At 45.8% G+C, this 26426-nt stretch overlaps 1 protein-coding gene across 2 annotated transcripts in view; it reads left to right on the top strand.

The window, feature by feature from the left end:
- hps5 (HPS5 biogenesis of lysosomal organelles complex 2 subunit 2) overlaps window positions 1-25597 on the top strand; it is a 65458-nt gene extending 39861 nt beyond the window's left edge. For both annotated transcript variants that reach the window (XM_078220506.1, XM_078220507.1), the window contains 10 exons: window positions 5942-6085; window positions 8242-8313; window positions 11214-12049; window positions 12976-13096; window positions 13863-14018; window positions 15406-15525; window positions 18624-18737; window positions 21580-21686; window positions 23230-23515; window positions 25091-25597. In XM_078220506.1, coding sequence (XP_078076632.1) covers window positions 5942-6085; window positions 8242-8313; window positions 11214-12049; window positions 12976-13096; window positions 13863-14018; window positions 15406-15525; window positions 18624-18737; window positions 21580-21686; window positions 23230-23515; window positions 25091-25151 — 2017 coding nt within the window. In that variant the 3' untranslated portion in view covers window positions 25152-25597. The remainder of the gene's footprint in view (window positions 1-5941; window positions 6086-8241; window positions 8314-11213; window positions 12050-12975; window positions 13097-13862; window positions 14019-15405; window positions 15526-18623; window positions 18738-21579; window positions 21687-23229; window positions 23516-25090) is intronic.
- The last annotated feature ends 829 nt before the right edge of the window (window positions 25598-26426 follow it).

The following is a 26426-nucleotide window of genomic DNA, read 5'->3' as shown; positions in this document are numbered from 1 at the left end:
CTAACACATTCGACCATTGGTGGAAGTGCTTTGAGGACTACCTGGCAGCCTCGGTAGCTATCACTACGGACAGTGATAGACTCCAGGTCCTCCACGCGAGGGTAAGCGACACGATTTACCTAGCCATTCGTGCAGCTCCCACTTACCAGGGTGCCGTCGAGCTCCTAAAGAATAGGTACATTATGCCACCCAACGAGATACATGCTCGTTTCCTCCTCGCTACACGACGTCGGCAGTCGGGCGAAACCATAGAGGATTACGCCAATGAGCTCCTGCAGCTTGCCAGGGGTTGCGACTGTAAGGACGTCTCCGCCGAGCAGTATATGTACGACCTCGCCCGAGACGCGTTCGTAGCAGGGGTAGGGTCCTCGTACATCAGGCTTAAATTGCTAGAAAAGGGGAAACTCAACTTGACCCAGGCAATGGGGATGGCCGTGAGGTTGGAGGCGGCGTCGAAGAGCTTGGCGCTGTACCCCGAGGACCACGTGCAGTCAACGTGGTTGGAGCAAGCTCTGCTCCCTCCTTGCCCCGCGAACCCGCGCTCCCAGACCGATTCGACGACGGCGGCAGCTCCAGGTGGCCAGCGATGCTATTTTTGTGGAGGGGCCAAGCATCCACGGCAACAGTGTCCGGCAAGAACGGCAATCTGCAGCCAGTGCGGTAAAAAAGGCCACTACGGCAAAGTCTGCAGGTCCAAACCTAAAAACGGCAGTGCAGCTTGTAACCCTCCAGAACGGAGACCATCTCTTTCGGCGTCGCAGTACCCACGAGGTCCGACCACGTGCGATCTCAGGACGGCGCCATCGTGGCAGACAGAGGAGGAGGAAGACCACCAGGAGTCGCTGCGCTTGGCGCCCTCGCCCACGTGCGATCCATGGGGGCGGCCATCATGGTCCACGACGACTAGGAGCGACCAGCAGGGGTCCTCAGCATCCACATCGGCAGCATGCAGCAACGACCAGCAAGGGTCCTCAGCATCCACATCGGCAGCATGCAGTGACGCCCAGGGGCCAACGGTGGCGTCGATCTCTCTGGATCAGACCAGGCATTACAGACTGGAACATTCTATGATGGAGGTAAAGGTTAGTGGCAGAACTGTGAATTGTCTGTTTGACAGTGGGAGCACCGAAAGTTTCATACACCCTGAAACTGCTAAAAGGTGTGGACTCCGGGTTCTCCCTGCCAAACAGACAATTTCCATGGCATCACAGTCCCGGTCTGTACCGATCCAAGGACGATGTATGGTAACTCTTGAGGTACAGGGCACAGTTTACGAGCAATACAGGCTCCTTGTGCTACCTCACCTTTGCGCGCCAATTCTCCTCGGACTAAACTTTATGGTCCACATGAAGAGTGTGATCCTACAGTACGGTGGGCCACTCCCTTCACTGGCAGTAGGGAATCAGCCGCAGCCTCCAAATTGCCCAAAGCGCCCCGCGTGCAATTTATCCACCCTGAAGATCACGACTCCATCCCTTTTTAAAAATCTGGTACCTGGCTGCAAGCCCATCGCTACTAAAAGTAGGCGTTACAGCGCTGAGGACCGGATCTTTATTAGATCTGAGGTTCAGCGGCTCCTCAAGGAAGGGATCATACAGGCCAGTGCTAGTCCGTGGAGAGCGCAGGTCGTGGTAGTCAAAAGCGGGAACAAACCTCGGATGGTCATCGACTATAGTCAGACCATTAATAGATACACGCAGCTGGATGCGTATCCTCTCCCGCGCATTTCTGATATGGTCAATCAGATTGCGCAGTACCGAGTGTTTTCTACCATAGACCTTAAGTCCGCCTACCATCAACTCCCCATCCGCCCAGAGGACCGACAATATACGGCTTTTGAGGCGGATGGTCGTCTATACCAATTCCTCAGGGTTCCATTTGGTGTCACCAATGGGGTCTCGGTCTTCCAGCGTGCTATGGACCGAATGGTGGACCAGAACGGGTTGCGGGCTACCTTCCCGTACCTGGATAACGTCACCATCTGCGGCCATGACCAGCAGGACCACGACACGAATCTCCAACACTTTCTGCGCACTGCATCTCGCCTGAATCTGACCTATAACAGGGAGAAGTGCGTATTCCGTACGCGTAGGTTAGCCATCCTCGGATACGTGGTGGAAAACGGGGTCATTGGCCCTGATCCAGACCGTATGCGCCCACTCACTGAACTTCCCTTGCCCGCTAGCACGAAGGCACTGAGGAGATGCCTCGGGTTCTTTTCATATTATGCACAGTGGGTCCCCAACTACGCGGACAAAGTTCGTCCGCTCATTAAGTCCACGACCTTCCCACTTACGCCGGAGGCCCAATTGGCCTTCAAGGTTTTGAAGAGCAACATCTCGAAAGCCACGATGCACGCGGTGGATGAATCCATCCCTTTCCAGGTGGAGAGTGATGCATCTGACTTCGCCCTAGCCGCCACACTAAACCAGGCAGGCAGGCCCGTCGCATTCTTTTCCCGCACCCTTCAAGGCCCAGAAATTCGGCACTCAGCGGTGGAAAAGGAGGCTCAGGCCATTGTGGAGGCAGTCAGACACTGGCGCCATTACCTGGCAGGTAAGCGGTTCACCCTGATCACGGATCAACGATCCATGGCGTTTATGTTCAGTAACACGCAGAGGGGCAAGATCAAGAACGATAAGATCTTGCGGTGGAGAATTGAGCTCTCCACCTATAATTACGATATTATGTATCGTCCAGGGAAGCTCAATGAGCCCTCGGATGCCCTCTCGCGCGGAACATGCGCCATCATGCAGGAGGACCGCTTGAAGGCTCTCCACAATGATCTGTGTCATCCTGGAGTCACCAGACTCTACCACTTCATCAAAGCCCGCAACCTGCCCTACTCGGTGGAGGATGTCAGGTCAGTAACTAGAAGCTGTCGGATTTGCGCAGAATGCAAACCACACTTTTATCGACCAGACCGGGCACAATTGGTCAAGGCCACTCGCCCTTTTGAGAGGCTGAGTGTGGATTTTAAGGGCCCCCTTCCCTCAACGGACCGGAATGTCTATTTTCTCAATATAATAGACGAGTATTCCCGGTTTCCGTTTGTTTTCCCCTGTGCGGACACGTCAACTGCCACCGTCATCAAGGTTTTCAGTGAACTTTTTACCCTGTTCGGGTACCCCTGCTACATTCATAGCGACAGGGGCTCGTCGTTCATGAGCAACGACTTGAGGCAATTCCTGCTCTCATTCGGGATTGCCTCTAGTAGAACCACGAGCTACAACCCTAGGGGTAACGGACAGGTGGAAAGGGAGAATGCTACAGTCTGGAAGGCTGTCCTACTGGCACTGAATTCCAGGGGCCTTCCAGTCTCCCGTTGGCAGGAGGTCCTTCCAAATGCGCTCCATGCTATCTGCTCCCTCCTGTGTACGGCAACCAATGCTACTCCCCACGAGAGGATGTTCTCATTCCCTCGGAAGTCGTCCTCGGGGACCTCATTGCCAGCCTGGTTGACGTACCCAGGACCCGTCCTTCTGCGGCGCCATGTGAGGGCTCGCAAGTCCGACCCCTTGGTCGAACCGGTCCAACTCCTCCACGCCAACCCTCAGTATGCCTATGTGGCATATCCTGACGGGCGAGAGGACACTGTCTCCATTAGAGACCTGGCGCCCGCAGGGGACGTAGCAACCCCTGTCGCTCCTATTCCCCCAGTCACAAATCCACTACTCCTCATTACTTCCCCAGACGTGGCGCGGTCAGCACCGGGACCAGTGCATAACACTTTTACTCCCATGTACAGCTTGCCTGAGACTCGGAGATCGGCGCCACCATCATCATCACCACCACCACTACCACCAAACGTTCCAGGATCCCCTGCACCATCGCCTCACCAGGGCCGGCCGGCCCGGGAGTCCTTGAGGGGACAGCCAGACGTTACTTTAAGAGCGCCACCACAAGCACCTGCTCCGTTTTCGCAACCGGTGTTGAAGAGATCGGCACCTGCTCCGGTTTCGCAACCGGTGTTGAGGAGACCGAAGCGTCGGTGCGGTCCTCCAGACCGTCTGGACTTGTGAATCCTGTGACTTTTCTGTTATTGTCTGTTATATGACCTGTTTTTCGTCCACCCCGCCACCTTTTGTTCTTAAAGGAGGAGTGAATGTGGTGAACCATCGTTGGTTCACCATTGGGGTTTGTTACCATGTTACTGTTGGGCTAGGGTGTTATTACTGTGGGGGTTGTACTATGTTGTTGGGTTAGGGTGTTTACCTGTTATGAGAGTTATCGTGGCACATTCCAGTGGGGTCCCGCCTCCGGTGGCAGGGTATAAGACCCCCTGCTCCGGCAGGACCCCTTCAGTCTGAACTGGTGTATTCGTGTTAGTAGTTCCCTTGTTACTTTATTAAAGCCTTCAATACCGAAGCCTTGATTCCATGTGCTTATTGACGCGCATCAATAACAGAGGTGAACTCCTGCGGAAGGAAGTAGGGCCGGAATTTTAGCATTTTATGCTCCCCGGACCTTTATTCCAGGTCCGGGGAGCAGATACTCGCCAGTGTTGCTACATCTAGGCACCACGAGGTGTTGGTTAGGAGGCAGACCCCACCTCCTCATGCCTTGTTTGAGGCTGCTGTGCGATCCAGTCAATGGATTGTGAAGGCCTCTGGTTGTAGGGCACAGTCTGGTGAAGCAGAAGTGAGCCATGTCTCTATGAAATAGAGCACACTGCAGTCCTTCAGTTCTCTTTGAAAAGTGAGTCTGGCGTTAAGTTTGTCTTGAGTGAGGATAGGATTGGCCTGTGATGTGGCCCAATGATCAAATAGCCTACAAGTACCTCCGATCTTCACACTAGACTAGATTGCATGGGCTACAAGAGGTGATTGGTGACTGTGCAGTTGTACCGCAGTCGGAATGAGGAGGAGGGGAAAGCATTGCCGAAAAAATTCCCATCAGTCTTTGTTTTGCATTCACTATACCTTGTTCATGAAGTCAACATTTTCTATTTGAAATTCTCCTTAGCTTTGAAGAGCGATTGAGCAGACTCGGCCTAGGCTCCCTGGAATTTCTTTACTCACAGCGTTGTGAATCATCAAATTCTCTACCGCAGAGAGCCTTGGATGCTCAATCATTCAGTAAATTCAATACAAAGATTGACAGAGAATTAAGGGAAATGTGGGGACAGTGTGGGAAGCTGTTGAGATAGAAGATTAGCCCCGATTTTATTGAATAGCTGAGCAGGCACGAAGAGACTGATGGCCGATTCCAGCCCCTATCTCTAGTGGTGTCATGAACACTCCCATTAGGCAGAAGCAGCCTTTACTGCAGCTAAAAGCAGCGCTGCCTGTCCCTCTTGCTGAGGCGGTGTAGCACTCCACTGGGCTTTGACGGACTGGCTGCTTTTTTGATGGATTATTTCCTCCTTTTAACCTTAAGAATTGTACGTTCACTTTGAGCCACTGATGGATTACATCTCCTTGTTGGGTTCAAATGCATTGTGCATGTTATCTCTTGTATATCTGCTTTCAGAGGACAATGAATATTTTGGAATTTCTTGAGGGAACTTGACAGTTGTACATGGTACTGGATAAGAAAGGACAGGACAGTCTAGGAAAGGTAAACCCAGAACAATAATTTCATCTGTGCCAGACACCAGACAGGATAGGGAGCAAGTTCAGGGTTGTGAACAACAAGCTTAGGAGAAATGCCAAGAAGTATTTGTTTTTACCCAAAAGGTGGTAATGACTGGAATAGGGTGCTAGAAAGGGTGTTTGATTGACATGGCCTCAGTCATGAGGGGGAAATTAGGGTTAGCATTTGGAAAGATTGCAATCAGAAGAGTCATCTTCATCCAAACCTATCTTGTGATTGTTGCTGTGGGAGCTAACAAGGTAAGCATGTGTCCATGTATAAACCTAATGAGTCTGATCAGCTGCCTGATGTCTCTGCAGAAGCAATAATTTGTACATTTCTCTTGAACCTTTGACCTGTTTTGCAGTGTCTCCAGCTTTGTCAGGAAAACAAAAGAAACGATCAGTACGCTTCACCCCAACTCAGACTTACGATTCAAACCAGAAATAAAAGACGGTGAGCTTCAGTGTGACGTTCCGGTCACTCCAACCGCACGTACACAGGAGCATGAGTAAGTTTTCTAATGAACAATTTAGCAGTTCTTATTGTCTTGGCGTCATGTTGTTTACCAATGTTAACCTGGAACCAAAAGACCCATTTGGTCACATAGTTACTATTCTTCCCTCACTCTTGGCTACAGAAACATGGGCCACCACTCCAGGCCGTGATCTTGCTGCAAGTCAGGATTTCTATCCTTCTAATGGAGACGTAGAATACTGCGGGTTCTGGAGATCCAATATAGGAACAGAAAACATTGGGAAAAAACTCAGCCGGTTAGGTAGCAACTGTGTAGAGAGAGGGAAACAGTTAACATTTCAGATCTGTAACCTTTCATCAGAACTAGGAAAAGTTAGAGTTGTAATAGGGAGGGGCAAGAACAAAGGAAGATCTGTGAGAAACCTAGTAGACTGGGACTATACTCGTTGGAAGTTAGAAGAATGAGGGGGGGATCTTATAGAAACACACAAAATTATGAAGGGAATAGATAAGATAGAAGCAGGGAAGTTGTTTCTAGAAACTAGAACTAGGGAGCATAGCCTCAAAATAAGGGGAAGCAGATTTAGGACTGAGTTGAGGAGGAACTTCTTCACCCAAAGGGTTGTGAATCTGTGGAATTCCCTGCCCAGTGGAGCAATTGAGGCTACCTCATTGAATGTTTTTAAGGCAAGGATAGATAAATTTTTGAACAGTAAAGGAATTAAGGGTTATGATGAGCGGGCGGGTAAGTGGAGCTGAGTCCACAAAAAAATCAGCCATGATCTTACTGAATGGCGGAGCAGGCTTGAGGGGCAAATAGCCTACTCCTGCTCCTAGTTCTTGTGATAGAGTGGAAGACAAGAAAAACAGCAGTTGATCCTCCAGGGCCAAAGGGATGGTAATGGGGCAAGGAAAGAAACCAAAGATGTGTCGAGAGCAAATGTTCTACTGACTGAATTTAAAAAGAAAGGAAACAAAATGAGTGGCAAAGTTTACACTCTGAAATTGTTGAACTCGCTCAACATCGAGTCTTGGCAGGATTCTTTCCTTTGGAAACATCAGGATTCAACTTGATTTGCCACTTTTCCAATGACTTCATGCAATCACCAGCATGGGTCACCGATGACTATTATCAGAACTGTATTCCTTCCCTGCTTCCTGCTAGACAAAGCAAAATGGTTTTGGTACATAACATAAGAACTAGGAGCAGGAATAGGCCATCTGGCCCCTCGAGCCTGCTCTGCCATTCAATAAGATCATGGCTGATCTTTTTGCGGACTCGGCTCCACTTATCCGCCCGCTCATCATAACCCTTAATTCCTTTACTGTTCAAAAATTTATCTATCCTTGCCTTAAAAAATTCAATGAGGTAGCCTCAACTGCTTCACTGGGCAGTGAATTCCACAGATTCACAACCCTTTGTGTGAAGAAGTTCCTCCTCAACTCAGTCCTAAATCTGCTTCCCCTTATTTTGAGGCTATGCCCCCTAGTTCTAGTTTCACCCGCCAGTGGAAACAACTTCCTTGCTTCTATCTTATCTATTCCCTTCATAATCTTGTATGTTTCTATAAGATCTCCCCTCATTCTTCTGAACTCCAATGAGTATAGCCCCAGTCTACTCAGTCTCTCCTCATAAGCCAACCCTCTCAACTCCGCAATCAACCTAGTGAATCTCCTCTGCACCCATCCAGTGCCAGTATATCCTTTCTCAAGTAAGGAGACCAAAACTGTACACAGTACTCCAGGTGTGGCCTCACCAGCACCTTATACAGCTGCAACATAATCTCGCTGTTTTTAAACTCCATCCCTCTTGCAATGAAGGACAAAATTCCATTTGCCTTCTTAGTTACCTGCTGCACCTGCAAACCAACTCCTTGAGATTCCTGCACAAGGACACCCAGGTCCCTCTGCACAGCAGCATGCTGCAATTTTTTACCATTTAAATAATAGTCCATTTTGCTGTTATTCCTACCAAAATGGATGACCTCACATTTACCAACATTGTACTCCATCTGCCAGACCCTCGTCCACTCACTTAGACTATCTATATTCTTTTGCAGACTTTCACAAAATATGATTATATTTCAGCACCGGTCAGGATCCGGTCAAAGCCTAAAGTGTAAGGGTTACACTTTGTCTGAATGCAGTGATGGAAGTTAATTCTAACTACAATTTGCTGTCTCATTGCAGCTTGAGCATTGATGACAAGCCTCAAGAGGTGGACAAACTGCAGGAACTGCGACTAGCAACAGCCGAGGCTGTGTGAGTGTGAATACGGGTGTTCCTCTCTTTGATATGTCTGTGAATGTCATATACTTAATGAACACTGAAGAACGAAAAGCTTCCCATTTTGGGCATTCACTCTCAGTAGCAAGTACTTTCAATATGTTTTTAAAGCACAGGTTTTATGGAAAGTAAGTCTCCCTCTGCGCTGTTCAGTAACTCTCAGGACTGATATAGCGCTGTTAGAAGTAGGACGAAAACCCTATTACCCTGCCCCAACAATCAGGCAGGGTAGAGGGATATTTATCCTGCTTCTATTAACCAATGTAAGAAGCCTCACAACACCAGGTTAAAGTCCAACAGGTTTATTTGGTAGCAAAAGTCACTAGCTTTCGGAGCGCTGCCCCTTCGTCAGGTGAGTGGGAGTTCTGTTCACAAACAGGGCACATAAAGACACAAACTCAATTTACAAAATAAGGATTGGAATGCGAGTCTTTACAGCTAATCAAGTCTTAAAGGTACAGACAATGTGAGTGGAGAGAGGGTTAAGCACAGGTTAAAGAGATGTGTATTGTCTCCAGCCAGGACAGTTGGTGAGATTTTGCAAGCCCAGGCAAGTCGTGGGGGTTACAGATAGTGTGACATGAACCCAAGATCCCGGTTGAGGCTGGGAACCCTAAACACGTTAAAGAAGCCATCCCCTACAGACAAGCCCTCCGTATACACAGGATCTGCTCAGATGAGGTGGATCGCAACACACCTCCAGACGCTGAAAGATGCCCTCATAAGAACAGGATATAGCGCTCGTCTCATCGATCGACAGTTCCGACGCACCACAGCGAAAAACCGCACCGACCTCCTCGAAGACAAACACGGGACACGGTGGACAGAGTACCCTTCGTCGTCCAGTACTTCCCCAGAGCAGAGAAGCTACGACATCTTCTCCGGAGCCTTCAGCATGTCATTGATGAAGACGACCACCTCGCCAAGGCCATCTCCACACCCCCACCTCTTGCCTTCAAACAACTGCACAACCTCAAACAGACCATTGTCCGCAGCAAACTACTCAGCCTTCAGGAGAACAGTGACCACTATACCACACAACCCTGCCACAGCAACCTCTGCAAGACGTGCCTGATCATCGACACGGATGCCATCATCTCACGTGAGAACACCATCCACCAGGTACATGGTACATGCTCTTGCAACTTGGCCAATGTTGTCTACCTGATACGCTGCAGGCAAGGATGTCCCGAGGCATGGTACATTGGGGAGACCATGCAGACGCTACGACAACGGATGAATGAACACCGCTCGACATTCACGAGGCAAGAATGTTCTCTTCCTGTTGGGGAACGTTTCAGCGGTCACGGGCATTCGGCCTCTGATCTTTGGGTAAGCGTTCTCCAAGGCGGCCTACACGACACACGACAGCGCAGAGTCGCTGAGCAGAGACTGATAGCCAAGTTCTGCACACGTGAGGACGGCCTCAACCAGGATCTTGGGTTCATGTCACACTATCTGTAACCCCCACGACTTGCCTGGGCTTGCAAAATCTCTGACTATCCTGTCTGGAGACAATACACATCTCTTTAACCTGTGCTTAACCCTCTCTCTACTCACATTGTCTGTACCTTTAAGACTTGATTACCTGTAAAGACTCGCATTCCAACCATTATCTTGTAAATTGAGTTTGTGTCTTTATATGCCCTGTTTGTGAACGGAACTCCCACTCGCCTGATGAAGGGGCAGCGCTCCGAAAGCTAGTGGCTTGTGCTACCAAATAAACCTGTTGGACCTTAACCTGGCGTTGTGAGACTTCTTACTGTGTTTACCCCAGTCCAACGCCAGCATCTCCACATGTCTATTAACCAATCCCAGTGCAGGTAACGCACTGTTACATGGGCTAAGCACCCTTTGCAATACTCCATTGAGCATGATCAGGAAAGATATGATGCAGTACATTCAAAGTACCCATGCAAATACTCCACAATTTTCTCTCTAAAAGCCCTGATTTCCTGGAGGAAAGTTCCACGGTGGTACCTCAGCCAAGTAGCTTTTCTTCTATTATAATGCACAGGGGGCATCAGGTTTGATCAATAGGGGACATTGTAACTGAGACTAAATCTGCCCCCACCTGATGTCCACGTGAATTTGCATTCTAACGTGAACTGCAGAATAGTAATCATAGAATCGCTACAATGCAGAAGAAGCATTCGGCCCATCGAATTTGCACTGGCACTGACACAGTATCTCACCCAGGCCTTCTGTCCTGCCCTATCCCTGTAACCCCACACGCTACCCATGGCTAATCCATCTAATCTACACATCTTTAGACAGTAAGGGGCAATTTAACATGTCCAATCCACTTAACCTGCACATCTTTAGACTGTGGAAGGAAACCAGAGAATCGGAGGAAACTCACGCAGGCACATGGAGAAGGTGCAAACTCTACCCATGGCCGGAATTGATCCTGGGTCCATGGAACTATGAGGCACCAGTACTAACCACTGGGGCAGCATAGTGGCATAATCAGGAATGGGAGCCTTGACTGATTTTCTTTCCCAACCCCCACATTTTTTTTCTCTTTCCCTCCAGGGATAGGGCAGGGCAGAGGGCCTGGGTGAGATACTGTGTCGGAGCTTTCCTTCAGCAGCTCTCATCAAAAATACTGGTGCTGATGTAGCATCCCTATTGCTGCCTTTACTGAAGTCAGTTAATTTGCCACAACCACTATTTGAACCAGAGATTTTCTTTATTGGTTGATAGTAAACTCTATCAAATGTGGTCAATTAATAGGAGTTTGATGAAGGATTTAGGGTCACTGGCATTTAAAATTTAATATGATGTGTAAAACTAGGATCATTTGTAACTATGACTGGAGATGGCTGGCTTATCTGTGACTAGTTTGAGTCGATGATTGTTGTCTTGTTTTGCAGCATTAAACTACAGGATCCCCTTGTTTTGTTTGACACTTCCCTTCTGAAGGAAACACTCCAATGCTGGCTCCCGCATTTGGAAAAAACATTCAATTTCAAGGTGAAAACTCAAGCTGTGAATGACGTTAGCACATCAGAGGAGGAGTCAAAGGTTTTCAGCCATCGAGATGAACAGAAGTCATCAGTATTCAGCCGCAGGGAGATGGAGGTGTCAGCAGTACTCAGTCACCAAGGGGGGGAAGAGGAGGTAGCAGCCATCATCCACAGAGAGGATGAGAAGGAATCAGCAGCATTCCTTGAACGAGAGGAGGGGTCAGTGTCACTATGTTTTGAAGAAAATGACCAACAGCCAACATCCTTTCCCAACCATCGAGAGCCAGAGGTGGATTCGGACTCAATTGGCCATCAGGAGCAGAGAGAAGAGTCAGTACCATTTGTCCATCAGGAGCAGAAGGAGGGACCAATCCTAAAACATGGAGGAGAAATGATGGAGGAGGGAGTCATTCCCAAGGGTGCAGTGGTAGATGATGAGCCAGTTTCAGCTGAGCTGTACAATGTGCCCTTTGTGACGGTTCCTTTCTGCAGCATACCAGCAGACCTCGTTAAGGACATGACCGAACTGTGCACTTTGTGTTTCGAGGTGGGAATATTTAAAAGTACGACTGAGGGTAAATTCCCAGCAACAGAATTGCCTGAAGTTGGCACTGCAACTCAGGCCTGTCTCTATATGCGGAATTATTTCTTCCTGTTGGACTTGATGCGAGTAAAACGCAGCATTACGGCTCGTAACTGGTCCACTCCTCTGGTGTGGCAGACGCTCATCCTTGGATTAAAAGGTAACTGCAAACCACTGGTTTCTACACACTGAATTCGTACATGTGCTGTTTATTCTTGTAGTGCTCTCTCTTACTTGTACCCTTCCTTATCAGGTGCCATGTGCTTCCAACCACCTGCTGATCTATGTTATATGATCAAACAGACATGAGGCAAGCAGCCTGGCTCAATAATTCCTCTTTATTTGACACAAGAAATTTTTCCTCACCACCACTGATTAGGGTAGCGCTGGTCTTCCATTTTCTGTCTTCTGACCTGGTTATAATTTGAACTCAATGCGGACCAAAGACATCCTGTTTGGTGCCTACATTGACTTCCCTTGGACGCTGCTGGGTTTATTTTGATTGAAAATACCAGATGAATCTTGGCACGCATATTTACTGAATAATTGAACCATAGAGACCAGTGTTTGTCTGTTAGCTTTGCTGATTTTTGGCTAGTGCTACAGTTGACTTTGGTACTGAGAGTTCGGGAAAGGAAAATCAGTCAAAGTTCCTGCTCCTGATTGTTATTCCGTGACCAGTGATGTCAGCATTACTTGCACACACATGTCCAGATTCACACTAGCTGATGGTAGAAAGAAAACTTATTGATGGTTGACCTATCCGACTGGCATTTTTGAAAATGCTTTCATGGGATGTGGAAGATTGCAGAAGTGGTGTTGGTGGAAGGAGAACTTCCCCTTGGCACCAGTTGTTGTACATCAGGGTTGTGTGGAGCTGCTTGGAATCCAAACTATAACTGGAGTGACCAGAGGCTGTAAGGGCTGGAACATGAAACTGGCTAGTTGGAGCTAATTGTGGCTAGGTTGGTGACAGTCACTGCTGAGCTGGTTTGATTCAGGTGCTGGGTGTTGCATTGGCAGGTGCTGGGGCCAGGGCAGTCTGTAAACCTGTACTGACAAGGGTATGATCAATTTCTGTTACAGAGATAACACAATCGCACCCAATCTCCAATACCATAATGGATGGAGATGTGCGGAGAGTTCTGAAGTTACTGGGTGGTGAGAAGCAGTCAGGGAGTCCCTACCTACTGGCACATGCAGCCAGGTAAACCTGCACTATTATATTATAATATCATTCTGTGTTAATACAGCGGTTTCACTTCCTATCAGGAAGTTGGCTTCTGAAAGGATTCACCCTTACTGGAATTTCATATGAAACTTTTTCTCTCTTCACCATCAGCACACTGTGGCTGCAGTCTAAATGTCTGCTACTATTAATACACAATTACCATGCTATTAACAATGTGAGAATATTGCTCTCGTTCAACTTTCCCTGGTTTTGAGGGTGTTGCTCTAACCCAGTGTTTCCAATCTTCATTGTCTCTTACTTTTCTCCTTTCAGGACTTGACTGACCAAACACTGTTAGATTGAGCCAAGATGACCCTAGGTTGGCATTCACGATATATTTAGATATATGTATGGGCTCTGTATAACCTTTATGCAGACTTTTGTATTCCTGGATTTTGGGTCTCTATTTCTGGTTATGGGATATTGGGTTTCTGTGCTGCTCATCACCCTTTTCTTGCCCTCCATGAAATGAAGACAAGTGAATCCCATTAAGAGCCAACTTCCTTACAGCAAATGAGAAAAACCCTCAAAATAAAGCGATTAGAACTATTGATCCTGTTCTTGTTCTTTCTCTTGTTTGGCAGTGATGTTTAGGAAATCACTGATGGGATTGCTGCAACTAATTACAAGATTGGTCCCCTCAGTGAATTCCTGAATGAGATTCTGGTCTTCTATGGAGGATCGCGTTTAAGGTTGTTTACTGCCATACCTCCCTGGTGAACTGTATGTGTGATCTCTGCAGAATGTACGAGAAATTTGGTGAAATTGCACTGAGGTCTCTCGTCCAGTTCCACCCTCACATTCTCCCGTCTGACATCAAGGAGTTGTGCCAGAATCAACCAGCCCACTTCTTGGCGTACATCGATAACCTGGTTAAATCCAAGCCAGAGGACCAGAGGTTAGTTTTGGTCAGCCCGATTCTCTTAGACTTGATGTGCACGTGTAACAATATTGTTTGTATGTACACAGTATGTGCTGTGCAATGTGGTTTCCAGTTTATTCCATTAGTATAAAAGCAAAATACTGCGGATGCTGGCATCTGAGACAAAAACAGAAAATGCTGGGAAATCTCAGCACGTCTCACAGCATCTGTGGGGAAAGAATAGAGCCAACGTTTCGAGTCTAGACGACCCTTCGTCAGAGCAAAGAGAATCAGCAGAGATTTACATGATGGGGGTGGGGGGATGGTGGAATGGGACAAAGGGAATGTAAATGGGAATACAGAAGGCTAAGAAGATGTTAGAAGTGTCCATTAAGTGATCAGAATGCGTGATTGGCAGCACCGAGGTACAGCTTGGTAAAGGACTGCTTGAGGAATGTGGCAGATGCCCGGGGAGGGTCGGAGAGGAGAGCTGCAATGGAGAAGTGGAAAAATGGAGGTGAGAAAGAAGGATGATAAAATGGATGAATAGGATGAAACAGAATGAAATAAAATAAATGGAAATGGGGTTAAGGTGGAGGGGAAGCGTCTGAGAGTTGGCGCTCAGGCTCTGTGAGGTAGAGGTCCATATGCCAGACAACAACAGCACCGCCCTCATTCCATTAGTACTCTGTAAATCATTGAAAACTTTATAGATGAATTTTCTTTGAGCTATATAGCAATTCCACATCTGATAATAACAGACTACAATGTGCGTTCAGTATACATTCTTCAGGAAAGCAAAATTCAGTCTTTTCCTTTCTGGTAATTCTGGCAGTCTCAAGAATTTTAAATGTGTTGCAACAGGCTGAAGAGCCACCATGAGAGCTCAGGTTTCAGTGAATTTCCTTGTTCAATTCCTGATATCTGCTACATTGGGTGGTGTCAGCTGAGGTGATGCCAGATCTGCTAAATCTGACTTCTGACCCTGAGAGTAAGGGAGAGCCAAAGTCAATCAGTGTCTGTGCCCCTCGTTACTATCCAGTGACTCCCATAGGAAGGTGTGTGTGGGTTAAGGGAGGATCATGTTTGGCTAGGCTACATTGTCCAGTCACAATTCCTGACACAGTTCACTGGGACTAATTTTGACTTTGGGCAATTTCAGATTAGCCCCAAGTGGAAATCAAAATTAGGAGAGAGGTATAAATGGCGACTTGTCCAATCGTTAAAGCCTTTGTGTGAAGAATGGCCCTGTGGACAAAACGCTGTGGAACTATATCCAGCTTTTAAAAGAGAACAGGGCATAATTAGGGGGATTTCTAAAAAATATAATGGAAGTGGTCTTCAGCCACTAGAGAGGTCAGAGCAATTATGTGTTCTGTGCAACTAATGAACTAAAGATTTCTTGTCTGTTTTCTGCAAGCAGATTGCATTTGTTAGAGGCCATTCTTCAGCCTAAATCATGCAAATTAGATTGGCTGCGACTTGCTGTGTCTCACGATGCTCCCCAGAGGACTGACACCACTGATATTGATGGAAATCCCAGGTAAGGAAGACACACGTTTACATGCTCTATACCTCACTGTTGGATGTAATGCCCTGCAGTACATGGTGTCCTCTGTTTATAATGTGTATTTCACAATGCACAAGGTAAATGATTTGACGGGTTCTGCCATCCATTCTGCAGAGCTTTTTGTGTGCATTGTGATTCGTTTCTCCTGATTCTGCAATTTTGCTTCAAATTTCTGAAAGTTGTAAGTTCTGAGTGGTGATGAATCACTTGCCACAACTTGTCTAATTTGTAAACTGCATAAAATCCTGTAATATTTCACTATAGCTCTTTTTTTATTCATTCGTGGGATATGGTCATCGCTGGCTGGCCAGCATTTATTGCCCATCCCTAGTTGTCCGAAGGCAGTTGAGAGTCAACCACATTGCTGTGGCTCTGGAGTCACGTGTAGGCCAGACCAGGTAATGACAGCAGATTTCCTTCCCTAAAGGACACCCTAAAGGACATTAGTGAACCAGATGGGTTTTTCCAACAACAGACAATGAGTTTGTGGACATCAGTAGATTCTTAATTCCAGGTATTCTTTTTATCGAACTCAAATTCCACCATCTGCTGTGGCGGGATTTGAACCCGGGACCGAGTTTCTGGATTAATAGTATTGTGATGATACCACGAGGCTATCGCCTCACCTTGGAGGAAAAGAAAGGTTTGCATTCATATAGCACCTTTCACAACCTTGATGTCCAGAAGTACTTTACGTTGTAAGGTAAGTAAGATTGAAGAACAAGAGGGCTACTGGATATTTTATAATGGACCTTTTTTCTTTGATGTAGAAGTAATTTCTTTGAATATTGACAATGCCACGTAGTTTGCTCATCGAGTTAATTTTTTAAGACTATAGCTTGAACTATAGGCTTTCTGACCATATTTTGCTGAGACTTGTCTTCAAAACTAGTTGTGACTGGAAATTGCATGTCCATCTGTCCAATAGCATATATTGGCTTTGTAAGTGACCACAGCCTGGTCCCCTGGCACTACCAAAGGACAAAGTGGCAATGCCCAAGGGCCATTTGGGTGGTGGGGGGAGGGGGGTGTCGGCATTGTCAGTTGGGGTGGGGGTTGTGGCTGCCGGGAGATAATTAGTGATAATTTGTAAGTGAGCCCCGTCAGTCCAAAAATGTGCGAGTTAGGTTGATTAGCCATGTTAAAAAAAAAATTGCCCTTAGTGTCTTGAGATGCATAGGTTAGAGGGATTAGTGGGTAAAATATGTAGGGATATGGGGGTAGGGCCTGGGTGGGATTGTGGTCGGTGCAGACTTGATGGGCCGAATGGCCTCTTTCTGTACTGTAGAGTTTCTATGATTTCTATGATCCATTCAAGTAACATTATCTTGGTTGATTGCAGACACGCAGAATTGTCCCAATCCAAGCAGATAACCTATTTCTGATCGTCCATTCTGAAATTTTGTGTCTCATGAAATAGAAACAGGAATTTCTGTTGAAGCTCTGTCACTCCTGGCAATTCATTTTTTTTCCAGAGGATAGGTGAAGGAGGGAGTGATTGCAAACCATGCATTTTGGTGCATATTTTGACTTTTCAGAGCAACACTGTCAATCACCCAAGCAGGAGAGAGAAAATCACGTAACGCAAAACTATTTTTTAATATAGCTTTTTGAGGTGCCCAGAGTGTTTTGTGGCCAATGGCTTCCTTTTTGCAGTGTGGTCACTGTTATGGTCAAATGCCCATAAAGCTTATTGTGAGATGAACACTATAAAGAGCAACAAGAGCCATCAGCACACTGACCCTGGAGAGTCAGTTGACTTCTATTGTGGTTTCTGCACAGACAGAGACAGACATGTCTGAACTTATCTCTGGGAAGTGACATAAAATACAAATGTCCTTCCCAGGTGCTGACTGACCACCCCTCACCGTTCCAGTGGAAGATGCACAAAATGACAATGACTGCTAGACTGGCTGGCCCCATTTCAAATAAAGACTTTCTGGAGGCTAATCTTGGTTGCAATGTTGATGGGTATCACTCATTCTCCATTGTATGTCATTTACATTTGCATCAACCCATTGTCTGGACAATGAAATGCATAGATACTGTTGCCACATGACTGAAACTGGTGACCCACTGGGCTACTCTTGTAAATCAAAAAGATATTCCATGTCTAGGATATGAAGACCAAAGGGAAGCCCAGCTAGTCAATCTGGGATATGAAGACAAAATCTCTTGCCCGACACGAGGAAGATCCTACCTCAAAAGTCATCTTGCAAAAAGGGGCTGATTTTATTCATCAGCAAGACTATACTTCTTTACTGCAGGAGGTTGCCCACAATTTCATCAGTAACAGCCAAAACCTTCCAAACTTCCATTGCCTCCAGTGAATCAAAATAAAATCCTTCAGGCCTGCAACATTTCAATCACCATCTTAAGGACTGTGTAAACGAGTGGCTTGTTTCTTTTTACACTATTAGTAATGTAAGTGCACGTAACGTCCACAGAAATCATCTTTCCTTTGTGTGTGTCTGTATGTTTGGGGAGTGAGCGTAGTTTACTACTTGGTTGGTTGTGAAAAATAAATATTTATCCTTTCTTTTGATTTTATGAGAAATTCTGTTTTATCTTTAAAGTCACAGCACTAAAAAGGGGAAAAATACCCCTCAAAAATATATCTTGTCAGCCCAGAGATGAGAAAAGGGGGAAGTTATCCCACATCTCTCCCCATCTGTAACACTGTTATAGGTTAAGAAACACAGCAACCAATTTATGCACAGCCACAAAATTGAATATGGTAATGACCAAACAGTTTGTTTTTTACAGTTGGTTGAGGGATAAACATTGGTCACAACCCCTTTGTTCTTTAAAGTAGTGCCATGGGATTGTTTTATGTCCACCTGAGAAACCATTTAACATCTCATCTGAAAGATAGCATGGAGCAGCATTCCCTGGCGTGTCAGTTTAGGTTTTGTGCTCAAATGCCGAGAATAGGACTTGAACTCTCAACTTTCGAAACCTCAGGAGGCGGGAGTGCTAGTGCTGTGCTGAGGGAATAGGAGAATGGGGAATCCAGTCTAACACACTGCAATCAAATTTTAAATAATTGCTGTTGTTGATTTACTCCTCAGGCCTCACTCCCATCGATTTACCTGGGGCTACGCTCAGCTGATCAGTTACTTCACTCAGCTTCCAGGAGATTTTGAAACAAAAAAGAAAATGTTAGACATCTGTAAATCCTATGGGTAAGTTCGGCAGCATCCCTCCCGCTGGTACTGTGCTCCTGTATCTCTGCTTATACTAAACTGGAAATGATTTACTTGGTTTTCTGCCAGTGGTACAGTGGGTGATGTACAGACCAGAGAGTTCTAGTTCCAGTTGTGACGTTAGTGCACCTTTAAGAAATGTTTTTAATCATGTTCTCTGCAGCTCTCCCAGCCACAGTTTATGCCATTGTTGCCGAGTTGTCTGGAGAAGTCCTTTTATTGCTCCTTCAGTGCCTTAAATGGGATTTGTTTATTTTTACTTTGGGATCTTTTATGACCCTGCATTGTTAGGAGGAAGGCTGGTTGGCAGGTCATGTGTTCTGGACAGTTTTTCCTTCCTGGTAGGGCGTTGGGGAGAGTTATAGAACAAAGAGATCTAGGGGTACATGTTCATAGCTCCTTGAAAGTGGAGTCACAGGTGGACAGAGTGGTGAAGAAGGCATTCAGCATGCTTGGTTTCATTGGTCAGAACATTGAATACAGGAGTTGGGACGTCTTGTTGACGTTGTACAAGACATTGGTACGGCCACACTTGGAATACTATGCACAATTCTGGTCACCCTATTATAAAAAGGATATTATTAAACTAGAAAGAGTGCAGAAAAGATTTATTAGGATGCTACCGGGACTTGATGGTTTGAGTGACAAGGAGAGGCTGGATAGACTGGGACTTTTTTTCTCTGGAACGTAAAAGGCTGAGGGGGTGATCTTATAGAGGTCTATAAAATAATGAGGGACATAAATCAGCTAGATAGTCAATATCTTTTCCCAAAGGTAGGGGAGTCTAAATCTAGAGGGCACAGGTTTAAGGTGAGAGGGGAGAGATACAAAAGTGTCCAGAGGGGCAATTTTTTCAGAGGGTGGTGAGTGTCTGGAACAAGCTGCCAGAGGTGGTAGTAGAGGCGGGTACAATTTTTTCTTTTAAAAAGCATTTAGACAGTTATATGAGTAAGATGGGTATAGAGGGGTCTGGGCCAAATGCGGGGAATTGGGACTAGCTGAGGGGCTTAAGAGAAAAAGGGCGGCATGGACAAATTGGGCCGAAGGGCCTGTTTCCATGCTGTAAACCTCTATGACTCTGACTAGTGAATTTAAGGTTTCATTTTCTGTTTTGACTGGCGGCAGTTTAGTTTTAGAAGTGACATCAAGCTGAAAAGAAGTGTTTCGCTCTCTCCCTGGCTTTGGAAATTCTGCCGGTGAGCTGAAAACAAGGGTTTTTGCCTTCCTGGCGTAGAACATCTGCTGTTGGTGGCTCGACCAGAGTCTCTCCCTGGTGTTCTGGGAAGCTGTTCTGATTTCAAACTGTTCTGGGTGTGTCCAGAGGGCTGCTAGAAGTTACAAACTGAAGTCAGGGCTTCTCCAACCAAAGGACTCAGTTCCAGTATCATGTGAGCATTAGTCTTTATTGTGTTAAACCTGTGGAAAGGTTTTTGTTTGATTGGAATATTTTAGTTACACGTACTAAGGGTTATACATTATCATGGTTGTTTTGTTTTTGTTTGCAATTGATAAAAGTTATTGCTAATTTTCTTTCCATACATGTTAACTATATTCTTAAATAAACTTTGTTTGATAAAAGCTCCCTAGTGGGTCATTTGAATCTAAGGTGAAACATATCATGCTTATTCTCGCCAAATTCGAAGTGCAAAACTTACAATCCAGGCAGGCTTCATAAAGCACTTTGGGGTTTCTGACCTGTATTATAACACAGTCTATGCTGAGTTGGCCTATCTCTGCTGGGATGCCCTGGGTTTGACTGGGAAAAAACTAAAGATTCCTGCTTCCAACAGACCAGTGGATCTTTTCCTGTCCTATCTATTTCTGTGTGCTATTCATATCATTATCTTATTGGAATATGGGTGTGGATGCCAGCTGTAATGTTGCAGTTGTTAAATTGCCCCTCGACGCGTGCACTGTCTAGACTTGAGTAAAGAATCACTAATTGTCTGAAGTCCTGAAAGTCTGTATTTGTGAAACTGTGTTCCTGCAGGAACTGGCATTGTTGCGCGCGATAGTCAAAAAGCTTGTTACTTCCTATGAGTAGGGATAATGTGCAAATACCAAAAGCATTGAATTGATGGTAAAGAAAGGAAGTTAATGCAAAATATGATGAGTTAAATCTTGCTGTCAATTAAGAGATGAAAGAAATGAGAAGTGCAATGGGCCATAAAGATAGGTCGTTCACACTGCATTGGAGGACAGGTGGCTGATGGCTTGGAGATGTGGGTAAGTTTCACCAGTCAGTCTTTAGTTGCAGTGTCACCAAAGCTGATGTTGGCAGTTTTAAATCATCGGCAGTTTCTAAGTATGTTAAAACTTTCAAATTCAAATAATGTGTAAGTAAGTCAGGAGTATCTTAGGGTGGGCATTGAGGGGAAGCACAGAGTACCATAGTTGGCTATTGGAGAGAAGTGGAGAATTGTATGGGACGGGTCTTGGAGAGAACAGGATGAGTGCCATGGTGAGTAACAGAAAGAGCAAGTGTGGTTGTGTTGGGGGTGGGTAGTTGGAATAGGCTGTGCAACAGGAGGAAAGCAGAATCAGTAAGTGTGTGGGGGGGCGGGGGGGGGGGGGGGGGGGGGGTTGCAGGATCAGAACGGAAGGAGCATAAGTCAGATGGACTTATGTCAATGGAGTGGAGGGGCTGAGTCATGGAGACAAAGTGGGATCTGTAAATCAAAAAGCTAAGTGACTATCTCAAGGTGATATTTGTTTAATTTTGGGAAATATAGGCATGTTCAGTAGTTTACAAGCAGCTTATTCCATAACTCTAGACAGACAAGTGGCTGATGTTTCAACATGAGCTTCTTTACATTTCCAGGTTCTGGCCTGCTTACCTGTCATTGTGTCGGCAGCTGGAATGCAGAGTTGAAGCTTTCACTGTCATTGTTTATTTGGATGATATCAGCCTATTTCATGAACAGAATGGTTTGTATTTCATTTTTTAAGTTTGTACCTTTAAACACATCCCCCCTGCCCCCCAAAAGCCTTTCCATTTTCAACAAACTTCTTTCTGGAGTAGTCACTGAGGATTTTGAATATCTGAACAGTTTCCCCAGTAGATTTTCTGTGCTGTCCGAGGGTGAAGCAGATCTGACAGAAATTTCATTTAGGAGCTCTAACCAATCAATGGACTCACAGTATAGAAAGAAGAAGAAAAGAAAGAATTGCATTAATTTAATGCTTTTCTTGATCACCAGACGTCCTAAAGTACTTTTCAGCCAGTAGGGTACTGTTGAAGTATAGTCACTGTTGTAATGTAGGAACAGTAAGAAGTTTAACAACACCAGGTTAAAGTCCAACAGGTTTATTTGGTAGCAAAAACCACAAGCTCCGAAAGCTTGTGGCTTTTGCGACCAAATAAACCTGTTGGACTTTAACCTGGTGTTGTTAAACTTCTTACTGTGTTTACCCCAGTCCAACGCCGGCATCTCCACATAATGTAGGAAGCGCAGCAGCCAATATGTTGCAGAGCAAGCTTCCAGAAACAGCAATCTGATAATGATCAGGGAATCTGTTTTTGTAATATTGATTGAGGGGTAAATATTAGCCATGATACCCAGGACAACTCTACTGTTGTTTTAGGAAATACTGCCATGGGATTTTTCACATCTTCTTGGCATCTGGGGCCTCGGTTTAATGATTCATATAAAAGACGACACCTCTGCCAGTATAATACACCCCGCACTCCTTCCCTCCCTCCTCCCTCAGTACTGGAATATCAAGCTTCATTTTTTTGCTTGAGCCCTGGAGTAGAACTTCAACCAGGAACCTCGTGACCCTGAGGTGAGGTAAATTAGATACGGAAATGTGGCCACGTGGCATTGCCAGCAATCCTAGTGCAGTCTTGACTATCTGAACAGACTCCATCCGTCCATGTTGTCCTAATCATAGAATAGAAATCATAGAAACCCTACAGTGCAGGAGGCCATTCGGCCCATCGAGTCTGCACCAACCACAATCCCACCCCACATATCTACCCGCTAATCTCTCTAACCTACGCATCCCAGGACTCTAAGGGGCAATTTTTAACCTGGCCAATCAGCCTAACCCGCACATCTTTGGACTGTGGGAGGAAACCGGAGCACCCGGAGGAAACCCACGCAGACACGAGGAGAATGTGCAAACTCCACACAGACAGTGACCCAAGCCGGGAATCGAACCCGGGACCCTGGAGCTGTGAAGCAGCAGTGCTAACCACTGTGTTACCGTGCCACCCAAGTCTGTGTAGTTCTGGGCACAAGAAATCTGTTCATCCTGTCAGAATAACTCTTAAATAGACTCAGTCTGTCCCCATTGTATTGTAATCCTTGTTTGACCAAGTCTGCCCAGAGCATATTGTCTTTGAGTATACCTAGCTGAATTGTCTTGTGTAACAGGCTGGACAGAGCCTCTTGTGCTGTCCTGCTCCAATATCAACTAACTGAACTGCTTTAGGGAACATTTTAAAAGTCATGGTTCTCTTGTTTAGGTCTGATGCCAGAGACTCTGGAAGAGTGGAATTTTGTACTGGAGCTGGTCCGGAATCACCGTGATGTCACCCACTGTCCCGCTGCGCAGAATGGAGACAGCATTGCCAATGAGGGCTTTGATTTGTCAAGTAGTATCAGCCTGGAGAATGTAGCTCTTCTCCTTGCGAAGGCACTAGGCCCAGACCGAGCACTCACTGTGTTACAGGACAGAGACCTGCATGGGAACATGTCGAAGAGATTTGGCAGAGTATGCGACATCCTCAGAATTGCAGAGAAAAGACAGAGGTGAGAGGGGCTCCAATCCCACCTTAGATTAACCTCCTCTTCTATGTTTTGCTGTCCTAGTGAGTTAAGTTACTGCCAGTGCGTCATTACGCCGTGCAGATTTCAAGATTCCAGGTTTCTGGTCTGTGGTGTGTTAGCTGGTATCAGCCATGGTGCTCAGATAATTGCCCTGTGTGCCTCTGGATTAGGGAGGGGATATCAGCTGGGGTTATCCATTCATCATCTCCAACTACTGCTCCTTCTCCAACCTCATGTCCCTCTCTCAAACCTTTGAATGAGTGTTACTTTTCAGCTCTGCTTACCTGTCCCCAGAGTTCAGATTTCTTCAATCTGATTTTGGCCCAACACAATGGCAATGAAAGTGCTCTGCTCAGTTACTAATGATATCCTCTGATTATGACTGTATTGCTCTTTGATCTCGCCACAGAATTTGTCACAACCGCACTGTCCTCCCAACATCTCTCTTTTGTGCCTGATTTCTGTGATTGTCAGTTTCACTCCCAGCTGTCTCGACACTGAGCCATACAGTACAGGAGGCCACCACTCGCCCCATCAAGCCTATGCCACCCTTTCAGAGAGTTGGCTTTGAATCCCATCCACATGATAAGATTTGTAGTTAGTCAAGGATTCCTAGTTGATCACCTTTCATTATCAGTATACCTGTCATCTTAGATGCAGGATCAGCCCTCCACCATTTCCCATGACATGCTATCTGTCAAACTACCTGTTTGACAAGTTGTGGAGGAACCAGAATTTCTTCCGTTGAAGATCAAGGAATGTAAAATCATCGTTGTCAACCTGTTTGCACCCTTGTCACTGATTTCCCCCTGTCTGTTAGGTCAGCCTGTACACCCACAGCAACTAATGTGACTTGGAATATCCTACCTATCACCAAGACTCCTTATTTCATTCAGCATAAATTGCTGGATATATTATTCAGGTCTTCTTGACAAATTTTTTTTCTGCAACGTCTTTGGTGATGGCTACCTAACCTCCATTCTCTGCAGCTGCAAAACAACCTAAATTCTGTAACTTATATCCTTGTTTCCCAATGCATTGAATCTAAAATTTGAATCTACAGACCTTTGTCTGACCTTTTCCCACCACACCTCTGCAGTCTGTTTAATTTGTCCATGTGATTATCTAAATCAGGATTTCCTTGTAATCCCCCTGCTTTCACTCCACCATTAATATCCAAAAATCTTAACTGTCTCACCCCTGCTCAAGCTCCTCACTGTGCTCCCTACTCTAAATTTAAAAGGCTTTTCGAAGCCACAATTTTGAACAAACCTTTGGTCATCATCTCCTAACTCTTTGATCCTGGCTTGGCATCTATTATTTCTATCATCAGTAAAGGTTTTCAGACTGTTTCTATATGTGCAGGTTGCTTGTTAGTGACTCCAGCTGGAAAATGGTGGATGTTCTGAGAGAAAATTGGGTTTGTTTGTGATTTTCTCACAATAGAATAGATTGCTCTGTACAATCACTGTCCAGCTTGTGAGAGGATGGGTAAAAATGGCATAAACAACAACTCCCGTGTGATTTAATGCTCTGTGTTGTGGTTTTCTGTTGCAGGGCCCTTGTCCAGTCCATGTTGGAGCGATGTGATCGTTTTCTGTTGTCTCAGCAAGCGTAGAGGAGCCAAATAAAAGGGGATGGGGGACGCTTTCAGCTACCTTCAAGAGAAAAAGCTGCCAGTTTTGTACAAAAATGTCGATTCCTGCTGATCTCCAATAACCTACTAATTCTCCTTTCCTTATTCAGTTGCTGCTTTGGGAATACTAATTCCCAAATGATTTGCTCTGTAGCTGATTTATCCCGATGTTTGCCTGCCAAAAAGACTTGTTCAGAAATGTATTGGTTTACATGTGCCTTACACTTAATGATGTGGAGGGCTAGATGATCTGTTCACTGGGCTCAAAATTGTTTTGTTGTGTTTTGGATTTGTGTGATGGGACACCATGCTTGCTTTAAACACCAGATGCCATGGGCACTGACTAATTGCAAAAAGCACAAGTACACTTTGTTTATTGGAGGAGATAAAAGTTGTTAAAAGACTTGAATAAAAATGTCTAAACTGTGATTTGAAGCTGTGTTTTTTTTGTTCATGGGACGAGAGCATCACGGTCAATGCCAGCATTTGTTGCCCATCACTAATTGCCTGGAGAATCTAGGTCTGGAGTACTGCATTCAGCTTTATGGAATGAACCTCCTGAAGGAGATATTGGCCTTGCTCAGGTTAGTGTGGACAGTGCCGGATTTAGGCATAAACAAGCTACAGCTTAGGGCCTCACAATCTGCAGGGGCCTCACAAAATTTCAGAAGAGAACATTTAAGAGCGGATACCAGAAAAGAAAAAGAAAGCACCAGTACATTTAACATGTATCTTAAAATTATTTTTGTGGCCTCCCAAGGTCCTGTTTTGGTACGCACCTTTGTGAGACCTTTTGTGTAACTTTTTAACAAGGAGCCTCCAAGCTTTATATAGTTTAGGGCCTCACCAAGTCTAAATCCGGCACTGAGTGTGGATTAATAGTTAATCTTTAAGAATAGGTGATACTGGGAGAGTTGCCTTGGTCAAGCTAAGCACATGTTGTGTGCAATATTTGTCAGGCAGCAATTATGGTGCAAGCTGCTGCTGAAGGATCCAGAACTGAACCAGCTGCCGGTCTGGGCTGCTTTTCAGTGACTCTTGCTGTTGTGATTTGAACGAAATCGTAGCAGCCTTGAGGCGACTGAAGTGGCTGAGGGGCGGGTGTAAATTGCCGATCGGTCGCGGGGTGACGCTGTGTGGGGAATGTGTGAATTGACTCCCAGCCGGTGAGTGGCGCTGCAAGGGGAGGGTCTGAGTTTAACTCCCAACCGCTGGGTGGCGATGTGAGAGGAGGGGAAGGTGTGAATTAAGTTCCAG

Source organism: Mustelus asterias, chromosome 9 (genome assembly GCF_964213995.1).
Source record: "Mustelus asterias chromosome 9, sMusAst1.hap1.1, whole genome shotgun sequence".
NCBI classification, from domain to species: domain Eukaryota; kingdom Metazoa; phylum Chordata; class Chondrichthyes; order Carcharhiniformes; family Triakidae; genus Mustelus; species Mustelus asterias.
Note: the sequence above shows the minus strand (reverse complement) of the source record. Positions and strands in the feature narration are given on the sequence as shown.